Genomic DNA, 21,179 nt, shown 5'->3' with positions numbered 1-21,179 from the left:
CTTAAGCATTGTTGGTGGTTGCTATAAAGCGAGTAAGTAGCATGCAAATCTTTGTCCAGGAAGCGATAATATGGCTTGCAAAATTTCTTTCACACAGATGGAGCCAACTGATGATGTCGAAAATCGTCAGTAAGCCACACAGTCCTCACGTGCTCAAGACAATACCTGCACAACACAGAAAAAAAAGACCCTAGAAGAGTACCAGTGTGGTACCGGCCAAAGACCCTCCGAAAGTTAAGTTAGAAAACTTCTCACAACACTAGAGTGCCAGAGTTGGGGTTAATTATGCGTACCTTCGTTTGGGAGTGCTTTTGGAGTTTTTATAGTAGTGTAGAATCGACTCCTATTCCTTGGGCAGAAAGATCTTTCCTTATAGAGAGAGTTTTAATAAATATACATATTTCGTGGGATTCTTCCCATATAGGGGTTCCTTGACCAAGACCAAACGTAAAGCGCAAGATATTTCCATTTAAGATTCCTTGAAGGTCACTTAAGCCATGTGGGTGCCACGTGGCCTTGACATTATTTGCCCTTGTGTCCATACACCAAGGATTCCGTCCGTCTAGGACTACTCGTCATGCATTCTTTCTGTCTAGAACCATGATCTGTCGCCTTATTTATTTACTATCGTCAAGCTCATGTATTCGTCATATTTGATTTTTATCCCCTTCAGACGTCATAGGTTGAAAATCTCTTAAAAAAAAAAAAACTTTGTTTAAGCGAACTCATGTGTTATTTCTAAAGTAAATTACTAATATCTACGACAGAAAATTCCGAACTAATATTTGCTACGTGAATGATGAAAATGAAAAGTGTAGGGATAAGGGCCCAAAATTGCATATTGGGCCTTGGACTTTATCCGAGAACGTGGGCATGTCCGAGAAGGGATAAATAGTTATGAGATTCCAGTTTAAGAGTCTCATAAATAGAAAAATGTGTAGTAGGTGATCCGAGGAGGAATTCCTCCTCGGCTATGACAAATATGGCTCGGATATGTATTCCAATGATGAACGTGACCTTCATAGAAGTTCCAATGATAGGGGCATGCCTCACGAACATACAAGAAGCAAGGGAAACCAAAAATATCTAAAGGAAAACTGCTATTATCGCATTAAATGCACTGCAACTACTTTTCTGGCCACATTTATGTGGAGAAGACCCTTGAACAGTACTACCTTGGCTACCACGACTCCCAGAAATGGTGTCTGATGGGACAGACACTCAAGTAAGGGCTCAAATGATCAACAAGTGTAGGGCCGAAATAGCCCAAAGGGACATATATAATGCAAGAGTCCCTCCATGAGAGAGGGATCGGAAAAATAGAGAAAGAATATTGTAGCAATCAAAGTAACAATTGTAATTAGTTTTATCCATTTGTAATAAGATTTTCCTCCTCAGACAGAGAATTCATTCAGTTTTATGTGCTTTGTTCTTGCCTGATTATCTCTGGAATCCATACTAGCCGTTGTCAAATTCATTAGGGCCTAGTTCTCCAACCCACTTTCTACAAATTTATTGTACTGGACTCATTGGGCCAAGACCCTATACATCTTGGGCTTGGGCTGCAAAACGTGTCCCTACAAAAAGTATTCTTCACAAAAGGATCAAAATAACAAGATGTTTTTTTTTTTTTTTTTTGATAAGACAATAACAAGATGTTTATTCTTTAACTAAATAAAAATTAAAAAGAAGAAGAAGATAACAAGGTGCTATAACAAGATCATGATACGTGTTAATCACCACTTAATATACTTTTGATTTTGATTTTTTATTTTTTTTGGTATTCAAAGGTATTGCTCCACTGAAAAAATGAATTATTTTCCAAAAAGCATTAAATTTATTGCATTTTGCTATATTTGGTAATAATTTAGAATGAGTTGAAAAACTATCATTTTACTTTCCTTATATAGCTTAGAGTGAGACAGAGTTGTTTTCAATAATTTTTTTTTTATAAACAACTTTATCTCATACCAAGCTAAATATGGTAAGACAATAGATAGATTTCTTTTGAGTTTTTTTTTTTTTTTTTTTGAGAGAGAGAGAGAGAGAGAGAGTCTTCACATAAGGTTTTTCATTGAAACAAACAGACTTGATAACACTTTTCCTTCTCATAAGAATATGATGGAAAAATGAATTTATAAGCTCAATTGTTTAATGTTATATAACGTACCAATAAAAAATCAAATGAATTTTATGAGATATAATTATAAGAAATCAGTTCTCATTTTTTTTATAAATATAAATAATATAATTTTTTAAGTTTAATTAGCAAAAGAAAAATTACTATTAGGTCTCTTGAGATTCATAGATATCATTTCACAATGCCAAGAAGATATAACAAAATTATAATAGTTTATCTTGTTAATCACCATTTAACATAACATCTTTGGATTTTTTTTGGTATTCAAAAGCATCTAATTATGGTTTGATAATACTTTTTTTTCTTCTTGTAAGATTATGATGCAAAATAAAATTAAAAGAATAGCTTAAATATTAATGTAACTTACCGATAAAAAGACAAATGAATTTTACAAGAGAATAGTAATCATATCTCTTTCTCTCCCCCAGCATTAAAGACAAATCTCTACACCAAATCAATACAAAGAAAAAATTACTATGTTTCTAAACGGATTTGGCTTGGATCCAGTGCTCCTATACGCTGGACCATCAAAATCATGGCACATGATCCAAAGTAGACACGTGTCATAAGCAAAACACAAGCACCATTGTACCAATAACACTTTTTGCAAATAGTATAGTTCATTGCAAAAAACTAGAAATCTAGTTGCGCTCTAATATCTCTTCTAATGCTTTTTAGATTTTGCTTATCTTACCGGACTATGCTAGCATGCATAATGACATTCCTTTGGAGCCATATATGGTAGAGAGCCCCAGAAGGGGTGGCCCAGTTGGTGTGAGATCCCACGTGCATGCATAAGGTCCCTCATTCGAGTCATGGTAGGTACCATGCGGGGGGTGGGTTCCTAGCATGCATTATGCCTCATCCACTGGCTCTCTTAGGGTGCTAGGGTGAGGTCTATGTCACCTCGGTCACAGTAGCTATGGCTCAATCCAACATTCCCTAGTGAGGGGGGTGCCCCTATTAGGCCACGCCCTGGGGGGTAAGCCACATACGGTCGCCCTGCCCCCCGCTTTTGTTCATAAAAAAATATATATATATATATATATATATTTATATATGGTAGAGATAAAACCACCAAACCAATTTAAAAAGAGATTCAAGTTTTTGCCTTTTACATGAGTAAGCACCCATGCTACCAAGTCTTCCCATTCAAATTTGGGATATTGTAGAAGGTAGAAATTCATAACACTATCCTAAAATCTTTTAGAAAATGGGTACCCAAACAATAAGTGATTCATACCTTCAACACAGATTATGCAAAAAACACACATAAGCAATCTTCAGTGAAACCCTATTTTGCCAATTAGTTCTCATTTTTTATAAATATAAATTATTTACTTTGTTTAGATTGATTAGTAACAAAATTTATTACCAGGTCTCATAATTTCTAAATCTTCATAGACATCATTTCACATTGCTAAGAAGGAAATAACTTTAAGTATTGGAACTACATAAGAGTTAGAGACTTGGAGTGACTCTTATTTTTTCCAAATTAATTTAGTAAAAAATGAAAACCCTAAATACGTAAATTTCTAAACGGACTTGGCTTAGGTTTAGTACTCTTGTATTCTAAACTCATTGAGATATGACATGTGTCCCAAAATGAACACATATCATAATCCTAACGTGTCTAGTGCATAGGAGCAATAGTCCAATCATTGACCATTCCTAAACAACACTACAACATAAACAAAACACCAGCGCCACTACACCAATAACACTTTTTGCAGATAATGCAGTTTATTGCAGATATTGGAACTTTGATTCGAAGTCTAGTTGAGCTCTAATCTCTCCTAAAGCTTTTAAGAATTTTCTCATCAACCAAACTATACTAGCATGCATAATGCCATTCCTATGCAACCATATATGAATTTAAAAACAGAGACTATCAAGCTTTTGCCTTTTACTTGAGCAAGCTCCCATGCTACTAGCTCATCCCATTCAAATTCAGGATCTAATACAAGGTAGAAATTCATAACACTATCCCAAATTCTTTTGGCAAATGGGTACTCAAACACTGGGTGATTCATATATTGAAGGCAATTTATGCAGAAAACACAGACAATTACCAATGTAACCCTATTTTGCCAATCAAATCTCATTTTTTTTTTTATAAATATAAAATTTTTACTTTTTAAAGATTAGTTAGTAAAGAAAATATTATCTTTAGGTCTCTTGAATCTTCATAGATGTCAATTCACATTACGAATAAGGAAATAACTTTTGCTTTTATGTGAGAGAAATCCACCAAGCCAATTTACAAGCAGAGATCGTCAAGCTTTTTCCTTTTACGTGAGCAAGTTCTCGTTCTACCAAGTCATCCCATTAAAATTCAGAATATGAAATAGGGCAGAAATTCATAACACTATCCCAAATTCTTTTAGCAAATGAGTACTTAAACAATAAGTGATTCCTCTCTTCAAGATAGTTTATGCAGAAAACACACAGACGGACTCTACTGTAACCCTATTTTGCCAATCAGTTCTTATATTTTATAAATATAAATTATTTATTTTGTTAAGATTATTTAGTAAAAAATTATTATTATTATTATAATTATTATTAGGTCTCCTTAATCTTTATAGATGTCATTTCACATTGCCAAGAAGGAACTAACTTTTGCTTTTACATGAGAGAAAACCACCAAGCCAATTTAAAAACAGAGACCGAGCTTTTGCCTTTTACGTGAGCAATTTCCCATGCTACAAGGTCATCCCATTCAAATTCAAAATCGGATACAAGGTAGAAATTCATTACACTATCCCAAATTCTTTTCGCAAATGAGTTCTCAAACAATAAGTGATTCATATCTCCAAGACAATTTATGTAGAAAACACATAGACTGAATTCGATGTAACCCTATTTTGCCAATTAGTTCTTATCTTTTATAAATATAAATTTTTTACTAAGTTGAGATTAATTAGCAAACAAATGATTATTATTAGGTCTCCTAAATCTTCATAGAAGTCATTTCACATTGCCAAGAAGGAAATAAATTTTGCTTTTACGTGAGCAAAAACCACCAAGCCAATTTAAAAACAGAGACTGTCAAGCTTTTGCCTTTTACGTGAGCAAGTTCCCGTGCTACCAGGTCATCCCATTCAATTTTAGAATCTGATATAAGGTAGAAATTCATAACACTACCCTAAATTATTTTACAAAATGTATACTCAAACAATAAGTGATTCACATCTTCAAGACAGTTTCTGCAGAAGACACACAGACATACTCCAGTGTAACCCTATTTTGCCAATCAATACTCATCTTTTATAGGCAAAAATTATTTACTTTGTTAAGATTCATTAGTATATAAAAAAATTAATAAAAAAAAAAAACTTATCATTAGGTCTTCTAAAACTTCATAAATGTTATTTCACATTGCTAAGAACAAACAAGAACATAAACAATAAATGATTCCTGTCTTCAATGTATTTTTGCAGAAAACACACGGACAAACTCCGGTGCCAAACTTATTTTGTCAATCAGTTCTCATCTTTTATAAACATAAATTATTTTAAAAAAATTATCATTAGGTCTCTAAAATTCATAGATGTCATCTCACATTGCTAAGAAGGAAAGAACTTCAAGTATTAGAACTACATTGGAGCTAGAGATATTAGAGTGACTTTTTTTTTTCCTTTTTCAAAATTAGAAAAGAAAACATAAGCAAATTCCTAAACGCGTAAAAAAAAAAGGGCGATCTTGTAATTGTTGTTCGTACAAAGCCCTTGAAACCAATGTGGTTTTGGATATATAAATAGAATGGTCCATAACAGTATGAAAACCAAAACCTATAGCCCCTTTTTGTAAATTGAAGTTTTTACAACAAAAACCTGCTTCCCAAAACAAACATCACCAACAAACACACCCCCACCCAGAGAGAAAGAGAAAGAGAAAGAGAGAGAAAAAACAGAGAGATCGCTGCCTCTTCTTTTTGTTTAGACGGCTGAAGCTCGTGCGTATCACGTGCAAGATCCGTCATAACTCTATCAAATATTGTGCATTCTTATATTATAAGAGCCCTAGTTCTCTCTCTTTCGCTCTTTCGCTCTAATTTGATTAATTAGTTAATTAATCAGTTAATTGTTTTTTTGTTAAAACTATTTTTTTTTTCCTTGTTATATACTAAATCAATCTTTTCTTTGCAATTTTGTTGTATTTTTAACTTTCAAACCCTAATGGCTACCACCGCCGATTCTCCGTCAAGTCCTCAAATTCCCGGCGGCGGTGAAAGCATTAACAGTCCACAGTTCCGGCGAAAAAATCTGTCGCCGGCGTGGGCACAAGTTGTACGAGGCGAATCGGAATCAATATCGGCCGTTCATCATCATCATCAAACTCAGCTTTCGGTTTCTCAACCGGAACTAGCGGCTCCGCTCTCCGATTCCTCTCCCCCCAAGATGGCTTCACCGTCACCACCACCGGATGCCGGCGAGGGCTCCGATGGTGGTAATGACGGCAATGCGGCTCGCCCAAAGAAGCTCGCTTGGAAGAAACCCTCAAACGCACCCTCAAACGGCGGTGTCGTTGAGGTCAGTCCTGTAATGGGCGCGTTTTCTTGGCCCGCTCTGTCTGAGTCCACTAAGGCTTCGCCTAAATCGTCTGCCGATTCGACTTCGAAGACTCTCTCCGATTCATCACTCTCCAGTTCTCAGGTTTGGATTTCCAATCAATGTTTGGCTCCCGAGAAAACTGAGAGGAAAAAAAAAAAAAAAAGAATCTTGAATATTATTATGTTTAATTTTTTTGATGTTTGGTTCCCCAGAAACCTAAGGAAAAGGAAAGGTAACGGAATATTGAATATTATGCGTAAATATTTTTTTTTTCCTATTTTGGGGTCTCAGTAATAAAAAGTTTACCTAATTAAGGAAAATAATTGTTGGGGACGTTTTAGGTTAATAAGGAATTAGACAAGGCAAATGTATATATATTAGATTTTCAGAATTAGAATTTTACTTTGCAACTTGATATTGTTGCTATAAAAAGAGTTTAAGTTTTAAAGATTGAGGTTTAGTTAAACAGTCATTTCACATTTCCAAGAATGACATCTTGTTGTTTTGAACTAGGGACCTGTTGTTCCACATTCGCCGAAGAAACAAGTTACTACTACTACTAATGCTGCTGGGAATTCTAATTCTAATGCAAACCATCCATTGCCAACTCGACAAAGATCTATGAAGCGAGGTGGTGGTGGTGGTGGCAACAACAGGAGTGGGCCTTCACAGAGCGGCTTTACTCATCCTCATCCTCCACCACCACCACCAACGCCACCACCATTTCCTGTATATCAGATACCTCAGAATGGCTATCCTAATATGGTGCAAGCAGTGCCTGATCCTTCTCATAGGGAGTTTCCTTATCGGGGTAGTAATTGGGAGAACAGACCAGCTGGAGGATATGTGTCTCCATCACATTCCGTGAATGATCATCGGAATCCCTCCCGGAGGGGAAACTTTGGGAATCATCAACGCGGGGATGGCTCCTACCATAACAATCATGGAGGTAGGCGGGATCAGGAGCGTGGGAATTATTCAAATACCAGAGATGCTCACTTGCAGCCACAGAGAGCTCCTTTAAGGCCCTATGTTAGGCCAACACACCCTAACACAACTGCATATGTTGCACCTCCCCAATGAGACCCTTTGTTAACCCCATGGGTTATACTGGTGAGTTTACTTTCTTTTGTTCCTAAAACCTTCATGCTAGGAGTTTTTTTTTTTTTTTGTTTGATAAATCTGTTTTTATTATTATGTAAATATGCAACTAACATCTCTACTCTTTTTCAGAGTTCTACTATATACCTCAACTGCCAGTGGAACCCTACAGTCATAGACCAATAATTCCTCATCCACCACCATTATATATCCCTGTTCCAGAACCTCTGCCCGTTTTGCTACTCAAGCAGATAGATTATTATTTCAGGTACTTATGAATCTAGTTAACCAGATAAGCACTGTCAGCCTTTTTCCATTGATGATTAGTTTACCTTATCTATGTACTTTTACTTCTCTTCTTTAGTCTCTTTTGAAATTAATTAATGTACCTGTGTGGTTTGTTCATTACAGTGATGCTAATTTGGTAAAAGATGACTATTTGAGGTCAAACATGGATGATCAGGGCTGGGTACCAATTGCTTTAATAGCAAGCTTTCCTCGAGTAAGTTTTCTTATGGTTGAGTAATTCCAATATTTTTATGACAGTCTTGTTCTTGTGTTTGTGTTGATCATTTTTGTGTGCCACATCTCTTAAGGATACTGACTTTATTTTGATTAATTATTAATTTTGGTGGTAGTTGAGCATGTTAACTATCAAAGGTATATAACTGTTTCTTAAGTATTGGAATTTAAAAGGTTTTTTTTGAAGCTAATGCATCAGTTCTTTTTTATAATTTTATGTCTTTATTTGAACTGGTGTAAGAAGGTTCATTTAGTGGCTTATGTTTTTAGTTACAAGAAACATAAAAAGAATACCATGATAGTTCACTCTAGGAGACCTGGTCTGAGTAATTGATTATATTTGGTAGTTGCAGAGATTGGCTTTATCTGTTAAACTAAAGAAGAGCCTTTACTTGAGTTATTTAGTAACATGTCAGGACCCTTAAAGAGTAATGCTCTCTCCAGTCAAGATGCAAAGACCCCAATGTTGGTATGGAGAATGTGTCTCCTTTTCAATTGCTGAAATGTGCTTGTTTCAGCAATCATTATGCTTTATGTTAAGATCCAATCTTGTTATCAGGTATTTTTGAGCCTTTGAATTGTGCTTTACGTAGTGAGTATAAGAGCTCTTAAATTATTGTAAACTAATGAAATTGAGAAAGTTTGAGGAAGCTATAAAAGGTAACTTATCCAAAAAAAAGCTATAAAAAGGTAACTGTGATGCAGGAAATAAATTGGTATTAATATTGGTGTGTATAAAAAAAGATGTATAGGGTTGGGTTTTCCTAAAAATGAAAACTAATTATTTTGCTTTAATTAAATTTTAAAATTCTTCAGTGGCTCAACAATTTACCCTTAATGATGTTGCTCTAATCTGGTTACAAGCTTATTAAAAAAGCTGCTTTTGATTTTCTCCAAAAAAAAAAAAAAAATGCTGCTTTTGATCTGGAGAGAGAGTGAGATAAGTTGACAAGACTTTCTATTATGCTCCGTTTCTTTCAATAGAAAATCTTGTGTAAAGATACGCTTTGTTTGTTTCACTGGAAAACCTTTTATAAAGATAGTTTTCCATATTTTCAATGTTTGGTAACATAAAAAAAAAGGGTCAACGGAACTATCTTTAGTCAACAGAAAACCCTAATTAAATAAGGCTTGTTCTCTATAGGTTGTTTTCCAAATTTTTTTTTTTGGAAAACAATCTCTCTCTTAGGCCGCACATAACTCTTATAAATATTATCTTCTTCTGGTCCAGGAAAAAATATTTTCTTTCATGCCTTTAGTCTTTTTCACAGTAAGTTCTCTCACTTTTTCTGTTCCCTTCGTTTTTTCTCTCTTCTCACACCCTCATTGACTCACTGCCACCCCCTCTGGTCTCTTCCCTCTATAACACCGTACTTTGATAAGGTTTTTATTTTTTTTCCCCTCACAAATTGGTTAACAGTTCTATAACAATTTGGCATTTTGGTATTTATCAGAATTTCTCTTTTTATCGCTGAACTTTAAAAAATTTGTTTTTCCTTTTTCGTCTCCAAACTATTGTAAATATTACACTTACCAATCTTCAATTCAAAAACTTTGTTTCCTAAACTATTGAAGAAAGTTCTTTTTTTTTTTTTTTTTTTTTTGGTCCCTTAAAAAAACTCTTTAACAAGTTTAGGGACAGAGAACTTTTTGAAGTTTAGGAACGAAAGTACCTAAATAAAAAAATATAGAAAAAGTTTAGGGACGAAAAGTGAAATTCATGAAAACTTTAGGGACACAATATTTTAGCCTATTAAAATCAAGGAGGAAGTAATAGAAATCAAAACACAGCTAAAGGACTGGTCTCCCATGCTAGACAGCTACGGAAAACAATAAAAATAACCTTCATTCTGAATAAAATTTCACACGTTTGAATATTAATGATATGCATACAACCAAAACCCACTTTTATGCCTTATAAATCCTAATTAAAATTAAATCCTAGCCCTTTTGCACCCTTCATTATTAAAGTTTTAATACTGGTGCAAAACCATGACATTTTTATTTTTAAAATCTTCTGCTCATGGATCACTGTTCTTTTTTTTTTTTTTTTTTTTTGCTCTAGAGATTTCCCTTGGTTATACATCCATTTTGTTAATGTATGGTCATGTTGTGCTTTGGACACATATGGAAAAACCTCTAGTTCAGGATCTGAAGAGTGTAAATTGGTTTAATTCTTGGACATAAATTGCCTTATTGGGTCATTTTTTAATTGGGTGTCTCTCTTTTCGTTTTTTTTCTTTTTTTTTTTTTTTTTGGGGGGGGGGGCGGGTGGGGGGAGGTTGTCTTGCAGTGAATTTCTTAGTTTGAAAATCTAGGTTTTGCCTGATAGTTTTCTTTCCTGTAAATAAAATTACAGGTTGGAACTCTGTGTTGTGCAAACTTGTTTTCCCGTGTATGTCTTGATCAGCTTGTGTTTTCATTATTGTTTGAAGAACTATTTCTTGAACAAGAATTTTGAGATAATTTGTGTAATTTACATTATAGTTGATTATGCTGAAACTGTATGAATTTGGCATTTTTCTTATCATTGCTTGTTTCAACTTAATAGACATTTTTTACAGTTATACATAGCACATTTTGTAATTTGTTTTTGTATCAATTACAGTGGTTTTGCTTTGTATGTGTAGATTTGATGGCAATATTGTCAAGGATAACTTTAAGTGATGATGATCTTAGACAATCCCTATAGTTGAACCCTTTGATGGTGGTTTCCAAAGGACAGACACTATATTAGTTTCTGTGAACACTTTAGTATTGGTCTGAATGATCTAAGTTGAAGATTTGTGCAGGCATCTTGAAACTTTGGTGTATAAACTTGTGCAGTTTTATTTAATGGTGTCCTGCACTTGTTGACAAACTTTTCATGTGGCCTAACATGATATCCTCTACTTAGGGGATTAGAGGTTTTAAACTAGATCTAACTGCGAATAATTTTTTAATTTAAATCTAATTGATGATATTAAGGAGTCAGGGCCATGGTTAGATATCTTCCAAGTCCCTTTTTGGCAGGACCAATTTTTGCTAATGGCCATGTAGTTTCCAGTGGACGATCTGATCATATATCAGATATAAGGAAATGTCATTAATTTTATTTTTGCTCTCCTTTTACTTTTCATGCAGCCCTCAGTCTAAATTGTAACATTTCTCCCATGCTTCCTGTTTTACATTTGAATCCAACTTATTTCCCACCTTTGGCTTTATATATATATATATATATATATTTTTTTTTTTCAGTATCAGTTGCCCTTACATTTGACAAACTTTTCATGTGGCCTAACATGATATCCTCTACTTAAGGATTAGAAGTTTCAAGCTAGACCTAACTGCAAATAATTTTTAAATTTAAATCTAATTGATGATAGTAAAGAGTCAGCCATAGTTAGATATCTTCCAAGACTTTTTTGGTAGGACCTATTTTAGTAATGGCCATGTAGTTCCAGTGGACAATCTGATTTTGTACAGGTAGAAGGAAATGTCATGCTTTCCTTTTCTATTCATGCAGGCCTCTCATCCTGACCACCCCCCCCCCCTCCTGTGTTACACGACCGTAATATTTTGTTACTGTCCACCGCCATTATGTCAGAAATAAAAGTTTCTGATTGAAGTTAACGTTGAGGCCCACAGTCTCAAAGATGTATAAGTCTTGCCGTTTTTGGGAACCACCACCCCCCCCCCCCCTCCTCCCACAAGAAAAAAAAAAAAAGAAGATTTCCCAGCTTTGGCTTTCCATTTCTTTTCCCAGTTTCAGTTGTCCTTGCATTGATACATTTTGTTTTTATGGCTTTATGCAGGTAAGGAGTTTGACAACTAACGTCCAGTTAGTATTGGATTCCTTGAGAACTTCAACCATTGTGGAAGTACAGGTAAATTTCTTTATCATTTTAAACTTCTTTTGACTGCATCTTCTGCCATTTGTTATATTGGATTTCTACATTCTGTAACATAATGTTGAAGTCCTGTTTTTGACTCAATTAAAATCTAGAATTCATCTATTGGAATATGGACCAATGCAACAGAGACACTGCACCATCTTGGCAAACAAAAAGCAACAATTTGCTGAATTACAGTCATTTTGAATAGCTGCTCTGTCTCTTTATTGCTGTAGGATGACAAGGTGAGGAGGCGCAATGAGTGGAACAAATGGATACCAGCTTCTTCTCGGATTCCCTCTGACTCAGGCTCAGTGTCTCCTAATAAATCAAGTTATGATACGCTGGCAACTTCTTTGCAGAAGATCACAGTGGAGGAAGTGGATACAAACCAAAGTAGTATGACAGGTAAAGCAGACCCTAACTCTGAGGCTGCTGCAGGAAGTTGTATAACAGAGTCTATTGGCCAGTCACAACTCCCCAATGGGGAGGATACTCAAAACACCGACTCAAGCGGGAACTGATCAATATATGTCCCCCAAAAAAATTCAAGAAAAATCTTGTCAGAGTAGTGCACTTCTATTTTTGGAGGGTTTTGGAAGGAAATGGGGAGTGAGGGTTTTAATGAAGTTGTGGGATCTTTTCTTTTGTTACTCAGTCACTTGGACTGGTTTTGGCAGTATTTTGATGAGGCTAGTAGAGGAATACAGAATAAGATTTATCTATAAATTATTGTCTAAAGATAAAGAATGAGAAGAGAGTGAGACAGAGAGTGAGACAGAGAGTACTTAGATTATTGGTTCAGGCAGAATGATGAGGTTGCTGGGTTGTATAGCTTGGTTTTGGTGTGGATGTTTGTCTTTTAAATTTCTGGTGCTTTCCGGTGGCATTGGTGGGTAAAACATTCTGCAGATCTAAATTTAAGATGTTCCCCTTTTTAATGTAACTTTTTTTTTTTTTTTTTAGGAATTTTGCAAAGCTTTTCATTTAGGCTGAAATTTGTCATGGAAGGTTTGATCATTTTTTTGCTTAAGTTGTGATTGTCAGTGGTCTTGGATGTTTGTTTCAGGCTGCAATATTCGTGTTTGTTTAGTGTATTTATTAGTACTTAGATGCATCATGCCCTATGTTCCATGGTTGCTATATGATTATTGTCAAAGCTTATCACGTTTTTCTTCTCTGGTATACAAAACGTATCAAGTATTTGCAGGTGATAATCCTTATGCTCAGGCCTAGTTTAGTTCCCTGGTCTTTGGGGATTTTATTCAAGTTTTGAGCGTTAATTTTTTTTTATTGGTAAGTTACAGGCATGGTAAGTTACCGGCGGTCAGTGGGTTTTGAACACATTACAATTTTCTCAACAGGAAAGTCTCATTTGAGATATATAGAGCTAATTCACAAGTTCTGGACTTTGGGGGTTTATTTAAATACTGCTTATTGTTAAAAATTGAAAATTTATTGCCAAAAATACTATAGCAAAATAATTTTAAAACTATGAATAGTGCCTATGAGACCCAGTTTTAAAGTTATATTTGCATTTTTCCGTACTTGTTAGTCTATGAACAAGGTGCGGGATCCAGGAAAAAACGCAAAACGCCTACCGTATTTGCGCAAATGCACACTTCCATGTATTTTTTATGAAGTTGATGGGTTTTAGTGTGTCCTCATGTATCTAGAGTCTCAACAAAGTAATTCTTAGGTGTTCTTAGGTATTCTCAAAGCATGATAAATGGTGTTCTCTTCTTTTACATTCATAGTTGGATTTTTCCATTAAATTTATTGTGGAATTCATCATAAATGTGAGAGGAAGGAGTGTAATTTTATTATATTCCGAGAGTACTTAAGAATTTTCCTTCTTAACATTAAATTTTCTTATATTTCTTATGGAAACTTTTTGTATTTTATAGTGCTTGGTGCAACTAAATTATTGGACATTGGTCAACAAAAACCCTTTTTCTACGGTTAACAGAAAATAACTTAAAAGAGGCATAAAATGCAAAATTACTCTTTTGGTGACTCCATTGGATTTTTTAAATAATGGAAGGCGGGCACAACGAAAGATAAGCAAGGAAAATGGCTTCTCTTTAATGATACGTGGACCATGAATGTACTTTCTGTCCGGGCTTCTTGTAATGGAAGGCAATCAGCTATGAATAAGCTAAGTGCTTCTATTTTCATGCACTATTTGTTAGAGATAATTATAATATACTACTAACTTTCAATTCAAATCTTTTTCTCTCTTAAATCTCCAAAAACTTTGTGCATAGGGATGTCAAAATCATCCTAACTCGACCTGTGAAACATTAGGGTCAAGTTTGGGTTTTAATTATCCAACCTAAAGCGGGTTCGGATTAGATGCGAGTATTAGTAATACCAGTCTTGAACCCGAACCCTAACTTTATCAGTTCTTACTCAACCATTCAGCTGCCCCTCACTCTCACTCTCAATTTCTCTCAATTTTTTTTTTTTCTCTCAGTCACCCCTCACATAGTTACCCTCACTTTCATTCACTCACCAACCCACTCTCATCACATGGTGGTTGTTGTTTGTCATGAAGAAAGACAGAGGTTAGATCGAAGAAAGATGTGTGAGATTTAGGCCGAGGAGAGGCACTTTGGTGATGATTAGAGGAGCTCTTGGTCGTGTTGAGGTTAGGGTTGTCCAAGAGACCTAGTGACCCGCTTAACCCGGCCAATCCGCCCTACTCCGACCTACCGCCACCCGATCCGACAACTTTGGCGGTCGGATACGGGTTCCGACCTATCAAACTCGACCCCCGGCAAGCCGACTGGCAGTTTTGCATTTCAAAACCCATGAAACTCGACCCGAACCGAAACCTTTAATGTTTTTGGCGAAATATTACTCAACCCAAACCAATCTCCAAAACCTTTAAATGTTTCCGACGAAATATTAAGCAACCCAGACCAAATCTCCAATACCTTTAACGTTTTCGGCAAAATATTCAGCATACTAGACCAAATCCGGTGAGATCTCGCCGTTATCCCATGAAATCTAGGCTAGATCTCGACGGATCCGGCCAGATTTCTGCCAAATCTAGTTTGATCAGTCCAGATTTCAGCCAAATCTTGCCGAATCCGGCCACATATCGGCCCCGACGATGAAACTCGAGACCAACCCGATACAACCCGAAACCGACAAGACCTGGACTGAAAAATCCGGCCAGGTCATCTGAGTCGGTTTCAAGTCATATTTTAATTCACCCGACTCAGTCAGGTCGGGTTTGGGTTGGGCACAAACTCGACTTGACCTGTGGACACCCCTAGTTGAGGTTAGGCTTGGGCTTCAACCTAGAGGTTGGATTGATAGCTAAAATCGCCGCCGATGATGGCGATAGTGATTGAAGATAAAGACTTGGTGGTCTGAGATAAAGAAAGGCCGAGTAGGAGAAAGAGATAGAGATTAGAGAGGGAGAGCTTAGGCCGATATTTCTCCATTTTTTTTTATTGGGTTCATTTCCTCTCTCAAGGCTATGAATCTCAAGGTTTTACTTTTTTATTTTAATTTCATTAATGAATGTTTATTATTTACAATTTATTTCATTGTTAAATGTGAGTTTTTGTTTATGTTTGTGTTTGTGATAGGATTTGTGTTTGTGTTTGTGTTTGTGATTTTGAAAGGGAAAATCATAAAGCTGAAATTATTGAAAGAGAAATCAGGAAAACATAAAATTGGATTTTTTTTTTTTTATAAGATTGAGTCATGGATTGGACCACGGATTAGGGGCTTTAGATTAGGCCCTAAAGTGGCATGGTAAGGCCCGTGGGGGCCCAACGAGGCAAGTTTGAGGGTTAAAAAAAACACTCGTTTAGTTAATGGGGCAAATTCGGGTTCTGGGGGTCAAGTTTGGGCATAAAGAAACTCGCCCCAAACCAGATCTATTGCCATTCCTATTTGTGCATGAGGAGGTGTCAATTCAACTACGAAATCCTTGACTTTTAAAGTGAAACCTAGTCATTGGTATTCAACGAAAAAATAAAAATAAAAGAAGAAACCTTAGTCACTGGTAGCAATTTTGGTATATGTAGCCATGTTGGCAATCTCAGGTCAACAAAAACAAGCAAAATATGAAAAAGAGAGAAAAGTCGGTTTTTGTAATTAAAAGGAGAAATCAAGCTCCAATAAATAAATAAAAGTGGGTATAAACAATGTTCTCAGTTATCCTCGCAATTTTTATAAAGCAACATTTTTATATAATATTTTTCACCCAACAAAGTAACAGAACTCAAAAAAAAAAAAAAATTAATAATAATAATTGAAACAAAGTAACAGAACTCAAAAAAAAAAAAAAAATTAATAATAATAATTGAAGAATGAGATGTAATATGTGTTGTACAAGTGATTATGTAAAGTAGAAAATGTGAGTTTTTGGTGGTCTAAAATAGAGAATTTTGCCATAATTGATTGTGAATGCTTAAAGCACTCACAGTATTGGTGCTTAATAGCTATATTGTTATTTTTAGCACCACCAATCACAAAATTGGAGCTGTAGCAGTGGAGCTATAGCCAAAAAATTTTGGCTTCTCAGCTACAGTGCACATCTAAAAATAGATGTGCATTGTAGCTAAAAGGTAAAAAAAAATATATTATTTTATTTTGTGTTCACACTGATGGTTAGAATATTTTATTTTATTTTTCTTTCTCCTCCTTCCCCATTTCTACCCGTTGCTCCTCTCTCCCCTCAGTTAGTCCTCACACTTTTCATTTCTTCCTGTTGCAAGCTTCAATTCCTCCACTCACTGCCGACCCAAGCCCCTACCCAGTGCTAACAACGCCGATTGATCTCTTCATTCTCTGCCCCTATCTCTTTGCTAGAGTGTTTATGAGTAAACCCCAGTTGGATCTGAAAAGGCTCGCTTTGCACACCCCTTGTAAACTAAATCTGTATTAGAAACAGATTTGGCAAGTAGGATAAGCTCCAAATTGGTTAGGAAAATCAGAGAATAAAGGATAAGGGAAAAGGGTTTTGAGGAAAAACCCATTTGGGGTGGAGTTGAGGGATCAAATCATGGCAGGTTTTTGAGAAGTGGTTCTTGTGGTTGGAACTGTGGGAAAGATTTAGGGGTCTTATTTTTTATTCTTTGATTTTTGTTGCTTTTTGCTCAAAAAGGGTTTGGAATTTGGTTTTGGTTTTTGGTTCTGTGGTGCTTTGGATGGGATTCGCTTTACCTTTGAAAGACAAAACTGAAGCATGTGGAGGAGATAAGAGGAGTATACGTGTGTGGAGGAGAAAAAAAAAAAGAGGAAAAAAGAAAAAAGAAAAGAAAAGAAAGAAACGTGTATTTGGATGAAACCAAATAAGATAATGGGAAAAATAAAATAAAGAATAATAAGAAATTAAAATTAAAAAATGTTACCACAAGATTTTTGCAATAAATTTTAAGTGGTAGGTTATTACTATCTAATATTTGTGAGAAAAAAAAATAATTTTTTTGATAGTGGCAGTGGTGGTAGTGACAGTGGTGGTGGAAGAGTTAGTAGCGTTGGCGGTGGAAGAGTCGGTGGCAGTAGTAGTGGTAGCGGTAGCGGGTGGTTATGATTGTTGTTTATTATAGTGGATATATTATTTTATTGAGATGTTTATATTATTTTATTATGTTAAAAGCTAAAATAGATCCATTGCTACAGCATATGAGTAAGTAAAATAGATGAAGTAACTTTTTGTGATGCTAAATAACTAAATTTTTAGCTCCACTGCTGTGGATACTTTTATATTGGGATCAAAATCTATATACTCAAAATTCTTTCAAAAGTGATGGGTACGTTTATTCTAGATTTCAAACAAAAATATTACAAGGAACCATTGATTTGGCACTCTATCCAACCTTTGACAATAGTTGTGTGAGCGTGAATTCTTCTAACACTCCCCCTCACGTATGGGCTGAAACTACCTTTTAATAGGTGAGGTCCAACACATGAGAATTTTAAATAGGAGGTCGAGTGGATGAGACAAAAATCGAACTCAAGATCCCATGCTCTAATACCATATTAAATTACTGATTGTCCCAAAAGTTTAAACTGTTAGGATATGGTAAATTTAATCATTTAACCAATACTTCTAACACTTTCATTCTTCACCACGTTTTCACTACATGCAATTGACATAATGAATAAAACTATTGCTCTACTTGTTTCTTTGCAAAAATGTTTTTAAGTAGCAATAGCACCCCATTCCACCACATCGATGACCACCATTGATTGCAAACTCTATGTCAACTACCAAGCCTTCACTTCGCCTCACAACAGACTGTGAAGCCTTCATGCCACCCCTCAACTTTGACCATGAAGCTCAACACGTCAATGATTTCTACTCATGTCAATGATCGCAAAACCAATTCCATCACACCAACAACCATTGCTCGCCACCACTTACATCCATGTGTGTGAGAAAGAAGGAAGGGAGCGGGGTTCTGTGTGTGAGAAAGAAAGAAGCCCCCGACTCTGTGTCCATTTATGTTTTGGAGAATGTTTTACAAAAAAATTGGCCATAAAACAGTTTGGGTTTTGTTAAGGTGTACTCTTGGGACATATATTAGTAAACCATTTTAGAAAAAAATTTTATGAAAAAATAAAAAAGTAATTAACTGTTTTAACAGCTTTTTCAATTTTTCAAAAAAACTTTACCAAAATAGATAACCAAATCCAAATATTTTTCCAAACTTTTACATTATTGGTAAACCAAAAATATTCAATTTGACCAACTTTATGGTGAAACAATATCCAAAAAAATTAACAATATTTTCAAAAAATGTTTTTCAACGAAACAAACAAAGTCTAAAATTGAACTATGATATTTTGATTTGTGACACAATAACAATGTGACGTACACAATTTCTGGGACTTTAATCTTTACATACTAATGTTACTTGTGTGTATATATATATATATATATATACTACACACATACTTGTTGTTAGATTATTCCACCTCCTAACCATGAGAGATCTTGAAAAAACCCAATAGACCAATAATGTGCTAAATGAAATTTATGAACTTTGGATTTACAACATGTACTTCAAGTACATTAAACCCACCACCTAGGTGTTCTTTCGTAAGGAGTTTAATGTTACATTTGATTCGACACAAAAAATTGGGCCATATTTTCCTAACAAACAACCAAAGACTATTGGGGAAATGCTCTTGACAGTGCTAATGGAGCCTGTTCATGACCTCTTGGGTTAAGCAATATGTTGTTGCAATGTCCCTTAGTCACCAATGAAAAAAAAATGATATTCTCTGTTGAAAATGAATTTATTTCATGATTCAAATTAAATATTATAAATCTAAAAGAATATGTAATATCATGTCTTAAACACCATATTCTGTTAGATTAAAAATAAAATACAATTTCAATTGCAAAATGGACTCTCATGCAAACACCAAGAGTCTCTAATGCATATCATACTATTTATCTATATAAAGAAGGCCACAACTTAACAGTTTACAATTCTTACCACGTATAGCTAGGCTCAAAAGCGTGCACACCATTTTTCGATTTATTATCTTGTGTACCAGGTTCAGATAATGCCAATGGTACTGTCAATGGGTGTAGACCTCACAAGCACAAAACCCGTTTCAAAGTAAGAGAAGCAATATGTAATTGTAAGTCTCTAAGAGTTTAAGAGTTTTTGCAGTAATTTGTGCAAAAATTCCTATCCATTTTAACATAAGAAATTTTTTTTGGTTATACTCACCTTTCAAAACAATTCATATCAAATTATCTATTTTACACTGCATTTCACTAAATTATCAATTTTTTTTAATTGTTTCTTTTTCTTTACAAACAATAACTATCATTCACTCTCTCTCTTTTTTTTCTTTTCTTTTTTTTTTTTTAAATTCTCAGAACATGTAAAAAAAGAATAAAAAACGAAATGCAAAATAAATAGCGTTAATATAAATTTACAAAATTGTTGTTGTAACTATATATTTTTACACAACTTTGCATGATTGATACGAGTAGTGGCGGCGCCACATGGTGTTCAGGGGGTTCAAATGAACTCCCTGACTTGTGATTTTTATTTTTTTTACATATAAAATTTTAAAATATTTTTGTTTTGAATACCTTAAAATAAAATTTTGAACCCCCTAAAATAAGTCCTAAGAACAAATGAATTCAATACTAAAATTTATCTTGGCCTTCTTAAACCAAAAAAAAAAAAAAAAACCCAACATCAAACCAATTTGAGGGGAAAAAAAATATAGTAAGTCCAACAAGAAAAATGAGTAATTGGTTGATCTTAAATCTCCGAAAAAGACAATTAGATGAGCTGCAAAGTGTAAACACTAAAAGAAAATTAAGTGTGAGGCAGTGGAAGTGGGGTGTAAGACACTGGAGGATGAAGACATTTTTTTTTAATGATTGTATTATTGCGTTGAATTCTTAATAGAGTAATGTAAAAAACACAACAAAATTCTTCTTAGTGAATTACAAAGACCTGTAAGTTGTCACAATTGAGTTGAATTGTTAAATAAAAGAATTGAAAAGATTAAAAACAAAAACTAATAAATAATGAATTAGATTAATCTAAGTAATAATTGTTGGGGGGGGGGGGGGTAAAGCCCAGCCATACGTAGTGGGCCTAAAGCCCAAGGTGAAGATTAGTGTATGTCCGAGGAGGATAAAGTTGTCGAGGTTTATTTCGCGTGAAAGAAGGATACATGGGGACGAAGAAACTCCGTCCAAAGAGAGTATCAGTGTTCCGAAGAGATGACTATCCTCAAATGAAAGAATTTTGGGGTCATGTAAATATCTGGGGGGTTCAAATGAGTTACTAGTGACTTCAGCAATTTGGATAAACTTTAGACACGCCTAGAGATAAGAGGAACGGAAGAAATATCTAAAAGGAAAAGCTGCCACCACCGTATTAAATGCACTGCATCAACTTTTCTAGTTGCATTTATGTGGAGAAGACCTCTGAACAGTACAACTTGAACTACCGTCATTCACAAAAGCTAAGGGAGATACAT

General features: G+C 34.9%; 1 protein-coding gene across 1 annotated transcript; it reads left to right on the top strand.

The window, feature by feature from the left end:
* Positions 1 to 5,911: 5,911 nt before the first annotated feature.
* LOC111994211 (la-related protein 1C) lies at positions 5,912 to 13,119 on the top strand. Its single transcript, XM_024026087.2, is given in 7 exon segments — positions 5,912 to 6,798; positions 7,210 to 7,771; positions 7,774 to 7,809; positions 7,930 to 8,065; positions 8,209 to 8,299; positions 12,114 to 12,185; positions 12,428 to 13,119. Coding segments are annotated over 7 exon segments (1,662 nt in total). The 5' UTR covers positions 5,912 to 6,321; the 3' UTR covers positions 12,716 to 13,119.
* Positions 13,120 to 21,179: the final 8,060 nt, after the last annotated feature.

This window comes from Quercus suber, unplaced genomic scaffold (assembly GCF_002906115.3).
Source record: "Quercus suber isolate HL8 unplaced genomic scaffold, Cork oak 2.0 scaffold_43, whole genome shotgun sequence".
NCBI lineage: Eukaryota > Viridiplantae > Streptophyta > Magnoliopsida > Fagales > Fagaceae > Quercus > Quercus suber.
This window is presented reverse-complemented; position numbering and strand designations above follow the sequence as displayed.